A 14,009-nucleotide genomic window follows, 5' to 3' on the forward strand; every position below is an offset into this window, starting at 1 on the left:
ATTGTTTATAAAGATGACAATATTCTTCCTTCATCCTTTTTCTATTGTTCTTTATTAGTTGGAAAGTATGACAATTTTCTCAATTTTGAGCCTTCCCTGTTGCTGTTGACTATAGAGAGCACGTTTCGGAGTAGATATTTTGTGGACCCATGAAAGGTCCGTACCGCCCCTATTATTCAACCCCGTACTGCCCGGTATGAAACTGCTATAAAAATATATTACACTTCAAACTTTCATTACACTACAAAATTCTTATTTCGAATCAAATATTGAGTTTCAGTATGTAATAATATAGTTCATTTGATGAGAAAATTAAGTAAAAGCATTAAAAAATCATACTCTCTAGAGATCTATCTGTCTATGGCACACAGATAATCTTTTACTTTTATCATAGATATACACACATAATCGTTTTTTTACCATAGACAGATAGACCTCTAGAGAGTATGATTTCTTAATGCTTTTACTTTATTTTCTCGTCAAATGAACTATAGGTAGGTTAGTAGGTAGTTGAACGTCTCATACTTCTCACCAACTTGATTCTGAGCCTAATAATTCCCTGGACAGAGTGATTTTACTTTTGCTGTATTTTTACTCATGTAGTAGCTGAAATGCATCAAAATGGTAAATGAGATAAGCCTACTATGAATTTCGATAGCTTAATGATGTGATTAAGGCTCCCTTTCCCCAAATTACGCTTAACTTGAGCTAGTTTAAACAGAGAAAACTCCTATAATTGTAATTGTAATTCTAATTGTAATTCTGTGGTTTAAATTAAGCCTCACTATTCCAAAGGTATTAGAGGTATTATTTTCTTGTTCTTTGTTGATATCATATTATTAGCTATCTCTTAGAAACAAGCATTGTCACCTGAAAGATGTTGTGTTATCAATAGATACTGCTAAATTTTCTAGTAAAAATAGATTGGGGTTGCTTTGTAATAACACTAGTAACAATAATTATTATCATAGTCCTTAAACTCCTAAATCCATAGGACCACTTGCCAATATGCATGTGTAGCCTAGTACTCCACATTACTCCAAATCGTGCTTTCTTTAGATGACAAATTACCTTTGGGTCCAACTTTATTCATACTAGCCACCAACAATGGGCATTCATATACCTAGGAACAATAGCTGACCCTTTCCAACTACCTGTTGCTCTGTTGAAGTTTAAAAATAGACTTGGACCCAACACAGACCTTGAAGCCTCCCACTCTACTCTACTAAAAACTAGTACTCTACTAAGAAAGTTTTCATTGGGAGAGTTCACAAGATAGTTAGTACTTGCACATGGAGCCAACTCGGCTCCGTGAACTTGTAGTGCACAAGCCCGAAAAAAATTGACAATAAACTACGAATTTTGTGTCGGCAGAAAATTGACAATAAACTACGATAAACAATAAACAATTGACGATAAACTTCAATTTTTTTTTGGGCTTGTGCACTACAAGTTCACGGAGCCAACTCTACCACCAGAAAACCAGGCTTATCTGCTTTGTCGAATGATAGACAAGGATAGCAGCACCAATGTTATCAAATACAGCCATTATAACGTGGACCACACTACGTCAGTGTTCCAGAAGCTACATGGACCTCAGTATGCCAATTTAACAAAGCATTGTTGATTGCTTCTCCAACGCTAACTCGCGAATTCACCTGTCAAGTTTCAGAAGCAATGTAACAATAACCATAATACAATTGTTTGGGGGTTTAGTTGGACCCAACTAAGTTTGACCAACTTCTCAGATCAACGAGGATATTATTGTTGTGTAACATTTATTGTTGTAACAAGAGAGGCCAGCTATTGGGGAACGAAGCTAAAGTTCAAAACAAAGGATACCCTTACAACTCTACCTTCTCCAGTGAGGTCCACGTTATAATGGCAGTATTATAATTGGTGTTGCTATCCTTGTCTATCATTCGACAAAGCAGTTAGCGCTATCCTTTTCTACCACCGCAACATTGCTAGGTCGTGTTTCAACAATGTAGAAATAATTATAATCACAAAATATTCAATTTCAGCTATTAAAATTCATTATTTAATCATTGAGAAATATAATTGGCTGATAAGATATAATTAAAAATCTTCTTAAAAAGTATAAATTCAGAGCTACTCTCTTGTATTTATAAAATAGAATTATAGTATAGAATTATATTATACTCTTTAAAATTAATAAAATAAAATAAAAAGAATACAATTATAACAACTAGTTTCGGTGATCACACCATCGTCAGGTTATGAAAATAAATTTAATATATATAATATTGATCACTCTTAACAATAATTAACAGTTAATAAAACATAGAAGGCGTTGGAAGACAGAGAATCGGCAACGTTGTTCTCATATATTTTTCCTCTGCTATTATAGAGTGGACCTCACTATAGACCAATAGCTTCAAAGGCCTAAGTCACGTTTTCTAACAAGAAGGAATATAAATAATTAACAAAATGTCCAACTCCAATAATATAAATTTATTATTTTTTGGTCATATCATTGAAAAATATATTATCTTGAAGAATAAAATACTATTGATTCTTTTGAACAAGAATGAACAGTTATTATTAAAACAGATATACCGGTATCAGCTATCCTCTATAGAAGGTAGTGGCAAGGAAGAGAATCGGCAACGTTGCTCTCAAATCTGTCTCACTTCCATTGTGAAGAGGACCTCACTAGGTACACATTCACTGGAAACTGATAGTTTTGTTCCAATGTGTTTGAATTTGGGTTCCAATGAATTTGAAAAAAATCGGTCTAGTAATTTTTGAGAAAATCGTGATAGAAATTTAACAAAATCCATTTTTCTTAAGAATATTACGGAGCTCCTGCAATTTTCCCATAAATGAGACTCATGTCAGTTGATAGGGCCGTTTAAAGCCGTTTTCGAGAAAATCGTGAAAAAAATGAATTTTTAGTCATCATCCGTCATTTTTTCCGCCATCTTGAATTGAATTTCTTATTTTCGGATCCTCATGGTATAAGGACTTTAAGTTTAAAATTTCAAGTCAATCGGTTAATTAGGAATGGAGTTATCGTGTTTACACATACACACACACACACACACACACACACACACACACACACACACCACACACACACACATACTATACACATATACATACACAGACCAACACCCAAAAATCATGTTTTTGGACTCAGGGGACCTTGAAACGTAAAGAAAACTTGAAATTAGGGTACCTTCATTTTTTTGGAAAGCAATACTTTCCTTACCTATGGTAATAGGGCAAGGAAGGAGACTAGAGAAAAAGGAGAAAACGAAGGAGAAGAAGGAGAAGAGAAAGAAGAAAGAGATTAAGAAAAGAGGAGAAGATTATGCTGTTGTAAGGTTGATGTAAGCTATGGTTTTGGAGAAATCTGGGAAGTTTTCTTACATGGAGCTGAGAATAAGGATTGGCTAGGCTCCACCAAATTAGGTAATTCAATTACAGGGCAGACCTCGTGTTTTCCCAACTCACATTCTGGAGAGAATCTACCTCCTCCTCCTCCTCCTACTCCTCCAGCCTTCTCCTCCGCCTCCTCCACCTCTATAATCCAACTCTCACTCCCCCTCCCCCTTTAACTTCTGCTCCTTTTACTCTTCCTACTTCTTCTCCTTCTCCTCCACTTCCTATTCCCATACATCCTTCTCCTACTCCTTCTCCTTCACATCCTTCTCTCCCTCCTCCTACTCCTCCTCCTCCTCTCCTCCCACTTCTCTTTCTCCTCCCCCTCCTCAACCTCATCCTCCTCCTCCTTTGGTAGAGAGTTAGTGGGGAGGATATTTTTAATATTCTTCCCGAAGAACGGACATTGATATGTCCAAAGCTCCGCCAATTTATGTACATGCATAACAATACTATCTTTAATTATTACAAATTGCTTTTTCGTATCATATACAGTTCTATAATATTATTTTCTTAATCTATAATTTTGCTGTATTGTAAGCTATTATATATAAGTGTATAAGCCAGTATATATTGTAATCTACATAAAGTACTCAATCAATCAATCCTCCTCCTCCACCACCTCCTCCCCCTCCTCCTGCTCCTCCTCCACCTATTCATTGTTTTTTCCCAACTTACATTTATGAGTCTCACCATAAAAAAATTACAACAATTCAATTGAAAAGGTAATCTTTTATTTTTCAATTACAGTTTTATGTGTTATCACAACCATGATAGTACGTACATCATCAAAAAAGTTAACATATCAGGAGAGTGTTTTGAAAAATGGAAATAATGTCTCACAAGGGATACAGAAAGAGTATTATAATATGTTCAGAATCTATTTCCCAAATAAACTTGGATATTCTCATTCAATTGGCACAACATCTTTTCAGTTTGGAAGTAATTCCAATCATAGTCATAATTATAATATTATTGACAGGTATGACAAGAAAGGCTTAATTTGACATAAAAAATGTGTTTCATATGATTTTATTTCCTGCTTCTTCATACTGCTCCTCTTGTTCCCACTCCTCCTCCTCCTCCTCATTAACTAGTTCCCCTCCAACACCTCCTCCTCCTCCTTCTTCTCCTCATCCTTCTCCACCAAAATTGGCTTCAAGATTTTTCAATATTCTCAAGCTCGTTCTCCAAGCTATTTTTCAATATCTCAGGCCGGTTTCCGAGCTCGGGATTTAGCTAAGTTGTAGACTTTAAACAGCTGGATTCAGAAAATTGGCTCTCCGAAACGGGGCGTAGTCGTAGTCATTGTCATAGTCACGTTTGAATTAAATTTCGAAAAACTACAAAATTGAACACAAAATAAAATAAAATAGTGTAAAATTTCAGCTATTCTGAATTATTTAGGAATGTTTAATTTCGTCAAGGAAAAACAGTTCCAATTATAGAAATGAGAAAATAAAAACTGCGACTACGCCCCGTTTTGGAAAGCCAATTTTCTGACTCCAGCTGTTTAAAGTCTACAACTTAGCTAAATCCCGAGATCGGAAACCGGCCCTAAAGAATTTCTTAAAATTCTCTGATCTTTTCACAGAAGTCTAAACTTTTCACACAACCGAGATTCTATTAATTGAGATGGTTTCCTTAGAGATTTTTGAAGATTCCAATGGAAATAGATCACCGTAGGATGGAGTGGGTGTAGGACATTGTTGCATCTCGCACGAGCTGGCAAACCAGCAAAAGTGTGGGTAGAAGTCTGGCAACAGCGCCTCTGCTGCTATTACCATGCTGCATTGCTGCCGGCTGCTCTCCTGAAATTTTGAAAAACAAAAATTACCTCGATTGTTTGTTTATCTAAATATAGAGAGTGAGTCATATGTATGGGAACCCTTCAATAGGTCGGAGACTGTTGTAGATATAATACTGTAACTCTCAGCATAAGTTATTGGTCAAATACTCTACCTTTTGACGTACAACTGAATTTCAACCCCTTATAAGGGGTTGACTTAGGGGTTGTAACTCGAATATTTTAAATGTAAACACCCATGTTATGGTACTTAATTTAGAGATATTTTTAAAACAAGAAAGATGACATCAATTAAAGTTTTCTATGATATTTGTATCCAAAATAGCGGCTGATTGAAATTTTAGTTTTTAAGGAAATGAGGGGTTATAACTCAAATATTTTAAAAGTAAACACCCATTGTGTGGTACATAATTTTTAAGGCCTTTCTAAAAAAAGAAGATGACACCAATAAAAATGTTCTATGACACTTTTATCCAAAATGGCAGCTGATTGAAGTTTTAGTCTTTAAAGAAATAATTGATAACGTTCCATCAGCTGCCATTTCGGATAAAAATATCACAAAACATTTTTAGTGATGTCATCTTTCTCATTTTGAAAAGGCCTTGAAAATGATGTATCACACAATGGTTGTCTACTTTTAAAATATTTGAGTTACAACCCCCAATTTCTTTAAAAACTGAAACTTCAATCAGCCGCCATTTCAGATAAAAGTATCATAGAACATTTTTATCGATACCATCTTTCTTGTTTTGAAAAAGCCTTCAAAGTGATTTTCCACACAATGGGTGTTCACATTTAAAATATTTGAGTCACAACCCCTAAGTCAACCCCTTATGAGGGGTTGAAAATCGGTTGTACGTCAAAAGGTAGAGTATTTGACCAATGACTCATCCTGAAAGTTACAATATCATATCTATAACAGTTTCCAACTTATTGAAGGGTTTTCATATATATGATTCACTCTGTATAAAACAATAAAATAATGATGAATAAATATAAATTCCTCAAGAGAAATTATTCTTCAATTATGAAACAATGAATTTTCATAATAGACATCAAATATTTTGATGATTAATTGAATTTCTTCTACATTGTTAAAACACGACCCGGCAATGTTGGAGAGCGCTAGAAGAGGACAGCGCTATCTGCTTTGTGGAATGATAGACAAGGATAGTAACACTAATACTAATACTTATGTCTATTAAATTATTTAATACCGCCATAATCACGAAAGGACCGCACTATAGCAGAAGATATGAAATCGTAATGATACAATTCTGTTGTAATATTCCCATCATCTCTGTCTAAATCTCCGAATATAGCGTACATACGCCAACTAAATAATTGGGTAATTATCTCAATAATCTGCTATCAGTGTATTCGAGTATATTCACATGAATGTGATCAGAGTGAATATATGTACAATTTACATAAACAGTAATGTGTACTAAAATATTAATTGTGTCACCAGCTTAATAATGTTCCAACAGAATTGTATTATTATGATTTCATATTCTCAGCTTTAGTGAGATCCATGTTTAATGGTAGTATATGATTAACATTGGTGTTGCTATCCTTGTCTATCACTCGACAAAGCAAATAGAGCTATGACTTTCTACCTCCACAACTTTATCAGATCCTTTCCAATTTCAAAACCAGATAAACAAATTCAAAATCAGATCAGAAAACCCTTTAATTTCCGATTCTCCGTTACTCGTCTAATCAAACTTCACGTTTGGAATCCCTTATCACAATTCCAAGTTGTGAAAATGATCCTATTATCAGATGATAAATATTATCATAGAAAATGATAGCATAAGAACGTTGCCACAAATTATAGTTTTAAAGATAAGTTTTCAATTCCTCATGTTCTGATTTCATCATTTCATTCAGTTCCAGTTTTTCAGTTTGTCAAAATTTCAATTCGTCAACTTTTAATATCATCAAATTTCCTATTCGTCGATTTTTCAGTTCGTCAAAATTCAAGTTTCAATTCAAGTATTTCTATTAGTTTATTTTTCAATCTGTCAAGTTTTCAATTCGTCAAGCTTATTTACGTACAGAAGAAAAAGAAGGGGTGATAAAACTGTTCCTTGAAGCAGTCCATTCCATAAAGTATTTACTATTACTATTATTAGTATTTGTATTAATGTTAGTATATTAATATTTTTATTAGTATTAGTATAAGTATAAGAACTACTAATAATGGTATTCTTTCCTCTATATGTTTACAGTATCCCGTGTTCAATTTAGTTCCAATGGTGAAGTTCTGAATTGTCAAGTTTTGACTTACTTTTTATAAAACTTGAATAATAATTGATACTTCTCAGTTTGTCAGGTTTCAAATTCGTCAAGTTTCCATGGTATAGGTCGTTCATGTTGCAATGAAAACAAATTCATTGTTTTCAAGCCGATAGTCCTAGTAGTTGTTTTCAGTGAAGTTAGCCTATTATGTAACGATGGTAGTCTCTCATATTGTGCCTTTCTTACACTCTTACACTCCCAACAATTTTATTATTACTTCGCTTAATATTATCAAATAATCTTGTTAATTATATTGTACTGCATACTTCTAAAATTTTGTGCTTGTTAACTTTATTACTGTTGTTATTTTGTGATTGTAGAAATGTGTGTAAAATTATTTGGCAAATAAATTTCTACAGATGAATTCGATGAGCGCTTCTATTCAAAAATTATTTGTCAGCCTGGGAAACGAAACCCAATACCTCCTAATTTCTGATCAGGGAATTATTATTATTATTATTGAACGAAAATTCAAATTAAATGCTGTAATTCACCCCGAAGACTTCTGCTACTACAAATATTGACAACAGGGTAAACAGCTAGATGGACATTGCAGCAGCAGAAGTCTTCGGGGTGAATTACAGCATTTAATTTGGATTTTCATTCAATAATTATAATCAATTCATTAGCATTTGAATAATTGCAATAGCTCACTAATTTCCATGTGTAGACTGGCTGGCCGCTATGGCTTCGTATAAAATGAGCGCTGCTTTCCAGAGATTGTCAGTTTGGTGTAAGGGTAAGCATTACTGACCGGCAATTAGGAGGTACTGGGTTCGATTCTCGGGCTGACAAATAATTTTTGAATAGTTGCGCTCATCGAATTTCCATCTAGCTGTTTACCCTGCTGTCAGTATTTGCAGTAGCAGAAGTCTTCGGGGTGAATCACAGCATTTAATTTGGATTTTCGTTCAATAATAATAAATAAATATTCTATTTCAATTTCAAAACAAAACAGTTATAAAAGACAGTAATTGGCTTGAAATTTGCAACATAAACCATCCATACCATGGGATATCTTCTTATATCATCTTTTACCTATTGCGTACATGCACTATGGTAAGGTGCACGTTATAATGGCACTAGAGAAACATAGAAGAGCAGCGTTCCCGATTCTCAACATTGCATAAATGCACAAATGTATAATGAATCAAATGTATAATGTATAGTCCGCCACAATTACCAAACAAGAACTGCTCTGAACACAGTTATCATCACTCCTTGACTGCTTAAAACATTCACAACAACATCATCGCATTATAATTATGCTTTTCCCTAAGCTACCAGAATTTATAAATAACCCGTAAATAATAAAATGAACCATCTCAAGCAAATAGTCAACAAATGTTTACTTGGTGTGAATCGTGAGGAAATTGGGAATATTATATTATAGTATCAATTTATTCTGATCGATAGTGGTCGAGTAGTGTGATAAGATCGCAAGTATACAATAGTTTAAAAATCTGGTGTGGTACACTCACACAACTTTCCTTGCTCATTGAACTGTAAGCTTCATTCTTAGACGAGAATAATTTAGGGGAATAACATAATGACGATTGGCGGCAAAATATTTGCAACTACAATCAGACTACTCTATATGTGTATATATAATTGTTTTCAGAGTACTTTTTCCTTTGTGTAAATTGTGAAATTCGATGATTCTTTCAAAAATCGTCAAAACAGCTGTTCTACAGATGAAATATCTCGACTACGACTGTGTTCTTTTTATAAACTGCTCTACCTACCTACCTCATGCACGAGAAGGAGGTTACAAAGTCCATTTCTCAAGGATGGGGTGGACCCCCCATTAGTTTCCCAGGAAAAAGACTCATGCCAGTTGATAGAGCTGATGAATAACCATACAGGGTATGGATTTGAAAAAAATCGGTCAAGTAATTTTTGAGAAAATCGTGAAAAACATGGTTTTTTAGTAATTATCTGCCATTTTTCCCAAGAATATTACGGAGCTCCTGCAATTTTCCCAAAAATGAGACTCATGTCAGTTGATAGGGCTTATAAATAGCTATCCATGGTATAAATTTGAAGAAAATCGTTAGAGCCGTTTTCGAGAAAAACGTTGAAAACATGGTTTTTTAGTAATTATCCGCCATTTTTTCCGCCATCTTGAATTGAATTTTATTGAATTTCTTATTGTCGGATCCTTATGGTATAAGGACCTTAAGTTTAAAATTTCAAGTCAATCGGTTAATTAGGAATGGAGTTATCGTGTTCACAGACATACACACACCCACACATACACACACACATACCAACACCCAAAAATCATGTTTTTGGACTCAGGGGACCTTGAAACGTATAGAAAACTTGAAATTAGGGTACCTTAATTTTTTTTGGAAAGCAATACTTTCCTTATCTATGGTAATAGGGCAAGGAAAGTAAAAATGGATATAGAATATGAATAAAAATGAAAATAAAACATAAAATGAATTGATACGAAATTTAATGTGTACGGTGGGTTGAGGGGTTTTGAGTGTATTTGGGATGTCTCTTTCAGGTTTAATTACTTGTAAGTATCCTAATAACATTAATTATCATTTTACATCAGTAAGTAATATATCTTTTAATTAATAATTATTATTGCTCTGTTTCTTTTGTTTTGGTAATACGTTAAGGTTTAGTGCTTAATATTGGTTGAAATTGTTTTGTTCTTCAATTGTGTTTTATTATTAAATCACTTTTTGCTTTTAGAAAAAACGACTAACAGTCAGATATTTTACAATAAATGAATTAATCACTCACTGGACAACGAGATCTTTCGGCAGTTCCGCCATCTTCTTGGTTGTACTCATAGACAAATAGAAGGATAGATAGGATAGAACAATAGATAGGATGGCTATTTTTAGTGTGCTGTTGGTGTCTATTGGATTAGTGTCTGTTGGTGCTGTTGGTGTCTATTGGTATCTATTGGGTTTGTTGTGGCTGAGAAGGTAATCAAAGAGGATGTGGGATTTGAAGTTGGTTTGTTCATTTAAAATACATTGTCTATTGCTTTTAAATTGGGTGTATATTTCAAATTGTTTTATTTTGTCTAATTCTGGTCCTTTGTTTTTTATGTGTATGATTTGTAGATCAGTATTTATGTTTGTGTGTTTGTGATTTTCTTGAATTAGGTGGTCGGCGAATGCAGATTCTGTTTTTGTTTTTAGTCCCTGAACAAAAACAGAATCTGCATTCGCCGACCACCTAATTCAAGAAAATCACAAACACACAAACATAAATACTGATCTACAAATCATACACATAAAAAACAAAGGACCAGAATTAGACAAAATAAAACAATTTGAAATATACACCCAATTTAAAAGCAATAGACAATGTATATTAAATGAACAAATCAACTTTAAATCCCACATCCTCTTTGATCACCTTCTTAGCCACAACAAACCCAATAGACACCAATAGACACCAACAGCACCAACAGACACTAATCCAATAGACACCAAAAGCACCAACAGACACTAATCCAATAGACACCAATAGACACCAACAACACCAACAGACACTAATCCAATAGACACTAACAGCACACTAAAAATTGCCATCCTATCCTTCTATTTGTCTATGAGTACAACCAAGAAGATGGCGGACCTGCCGAAAGATCTTGTTGTCCAGTGAGTGATTAATTCATTTATTGTAAAATATCTGACTGCTAGTCGTTTTTTCTAAAAGCAGAAAGTGATTTAATAATAAGCAGTTCGTGATGGAAAACAACATTGAAGAGTTTTATCATTGTCATATCTATCATTGCATGCATATTTAAGTATATGAAATTGTAGAGATTTCGTTCCTCGCACACAGGCTTTGCCAATGTGAGGAAACTTCTCCAAGTTTTGTATATGTGAATTGTATATTGTTTGTACTTTCTAAGAAGAAGAAGAATAAAGATAATTTCAATTTCATTCAACTCACCATTGAGTACATGCACTAGCACAGAGGCTGAGTCACTGGCCGAAGGGATACAGGTGTAATTGCCAGAGTCGGGGGGCTCTGCCCTTGATATCAGAAGTCGACTGCTACGCGATTTCTTCTCTGTCAACACTGAGATGCCGCCTCGTTGGGAATAATTCACCACTTCACCTCCTCTGCAAATTTAAATTGAAATTATCTATAATTATATATATAATTGAATATATATTTTACAATGCCTAAATGTTAATAAATCTATTCATGATTCTTTTGAGTTTTGACTTTCTATCTTTTGTATTATTTATGAAAATTGATTAAGCACTGGGATGTGCTCACAACTGAAAATTTCATTTTTTATTGTATTCTTCTTCATTAGTTTGCATTTAGAAGATTTAAATGTAGGCTGTATGACTTGTTTTTGGTTATCACCTGTATAATTGGTTTTAACACGAAATTATTCAATTCTTATCATTGTATTATTTATAAGAAGCATCACTATAATATTTATTACATAGGTATATATTTTTTTCCATTTTTCAGTATTGCTATAGGCTACTTCGTACTGTTTGCTTTATGAACTCACAGCTAGCGCACAAGTTTAACTTTGCTGGCTGTGCCAAATCATTCATGTTTTGTAACTATTATGTAATTTTGGCGAAATATTAAATGAAAAATGATAAAAAAATGAAAAATTTGATTAGGATGAATACTAGAATACATAATAGATGTAACATCTACACATATCTAATAAAATACAGAGATAAAAAAACCAGTAATCGTAATTGAGTTTGAATATTTTGGTGATAAATTTATATTTCTACTGGAAAGCGACCTGGCAACGTTGTGGTGGTAGAAAAGGATAGAGCTCCTTCTCCTCCTCTTCTTCTTCCTTATCCTCTTCCTCTCCCACCACCTTTACATCCTCAACCACCTCCTACACCTCCTCCTCCAACTCCTCCGATTCCTCCGCGTCCTCCTTCTCCTCCTTCTCCTCCGTCTCATCTTCCTCCTTCTTCTCTCATTACTACTCCTCCTCCTCCTTCTACTCCTCCTCCTCCTCCTCCTCCTCCTCCTCCTCCTCCTCCTCCTCTTCCTCTTCCTCCTCCTGATCTTCCTCCTACTCCTCCTCCTCCTCCTCCTCCTCCTCCTCCTCCTCCTCCTCCTCCTCCTCCTCCACCTCCTCCTCCCCACTTCTAATGCCTCAAGATCAATATCATCGTTAGAACAGTTTAGAAGATAGTTTAAGCCAAGTATTAGGGCACTCATCTCAATCACCAAACTGATCCTCTCATTAATACAAGTTGAAAATGTCGTCATCTTTCTCCCTATCACTCTTTCTCTCTCTCTCTCTCCCTCTCAAATGACTGAAACTGTCCAGCCCTAGAACGATCACATGACAACCATCCCTCACCCATTCCACCAATACAAACTTATAAACCATGTTATAGAGTAGATTATATATATATATATATATATATATATATATATATATATATATATATATATATAAAAATAATAAATAATAAATAAATAAATGTTTATTTCCCAAAAAACTAAAACTACAACATCAATTACACAAAATATTTGATAAATTAAAATATTACATACAATAGTTAGTAACAAAAAATTCTTATGATGTGTCCTTTACTTGTTTAGTTTTTTTCTGTGTGGGAATTGACCTACTCCACTATGGCGTACCATGTTCTAGAGTAGGTTTTGTTAGTTTTTCTGTGCGTATTATTAATTAGTTAGTGTTTAGTAAGTCATTAGGTGGTTAGTTGTTATTTGAAATAATGTTTTCTATGTTCTGTCTTCCTTTGCTCATCAACCAATTGTGTACTATTGTTTTGAACTTTCTAGGATGATTAATCTGTTTAAAGTTTGCAGGAAGTAGGTTATATAATTTTGGTGCTGAATGATTGAAATGTATCTGGTATAGTGCCTTCCTTGCAACACTGGTGATGAGAAGATTCCTGTATCTGGTGTTGTGGTTGTGGTTTCTGGTTTGAAATGTTGGGTTCTTGTGTAATCTGCACAGTATCTCCTTGGAGTAAAGCTGTCTTGTCTATATATATATATATATATATATATATATATATATATATATATATATATATATATAGCACATAACAGAAGACACTTTAAGTTTGTAATATAAATTAAAACAGGAGACACTAGATATAGATTGAAAACACTAAAAACTTACATTAGAAATGGGGGAAATTTTCGGAGACTGAGTCTCTTCTCAACCGAGCAGACTGCAGTTTTTTACAAAAGTTTTTAAGTGTTTTCAATCTACATCTTGTGTCTCCTGTTTTAATTTATATATATATATATATATATATATATATATATATATATATATATGAATAAATAAATAAATATATATATATATATATATATTATATATAATATATATATATATATATATTATATATATAATATATATATATATATATACAGGGTGTTTCAGAAGTAGTGTCGAGAATTTTAGGGTATTGTACCTGGATGCTAGGAGACTACAAATGTCATATTTGAAGTGTCCAAAACTCAGCGGTTATCC

At 33.7% G+C, this 14,009-nt stretch overlaps 1 protein-coding gene across 2 annotated transcripts in view; it reads right to left on the reverse strand.

Moving 5' to 3' along the window:
- Positions 1-4,120: 4,120 nt before the first annotated feature.
- LOC111052754 (obscurin-like protein 1) overlaps positions 4,121-14,009 on the reverse strand; it is a 37,483-nt gene continuing 27,594 nt past the window's right edge. For both annotated transcript variants that reach the window (XM_022339512.2, XM_039442847.1), the window contains exons 5-6: positions 11,450-11,622; positions 4,121-5,219 (exon numbers count right to left, since the gene is read on the reverse strand). In XM_022339512.2, the coding sequence (XP_022195204.1) occupies positions 5,086-5,219; positions 11,450-11,622 (307 nt within the window). In that variant the 3' untranslated portion in view covers positions 4,121-5,085. The remainder of the gene's footprint in view (positions 5,220-11,449; positions 11,623-14,009) is intronic.

The sequence above is a fragment of the Nilaparvata lugens genome, chromosome X, assembly GCF_014356525.2.
Source record: "Nilaparvata lugens isolate BPH chromosome X, ASM1435652v1, whole genome shotgun sequence".
NCBI lineage: Eukaryota > Metazoa > Arthropoda > Insecta > Hemiptera > Delphacidae > Nilaparvata > Nilaparvata lugens.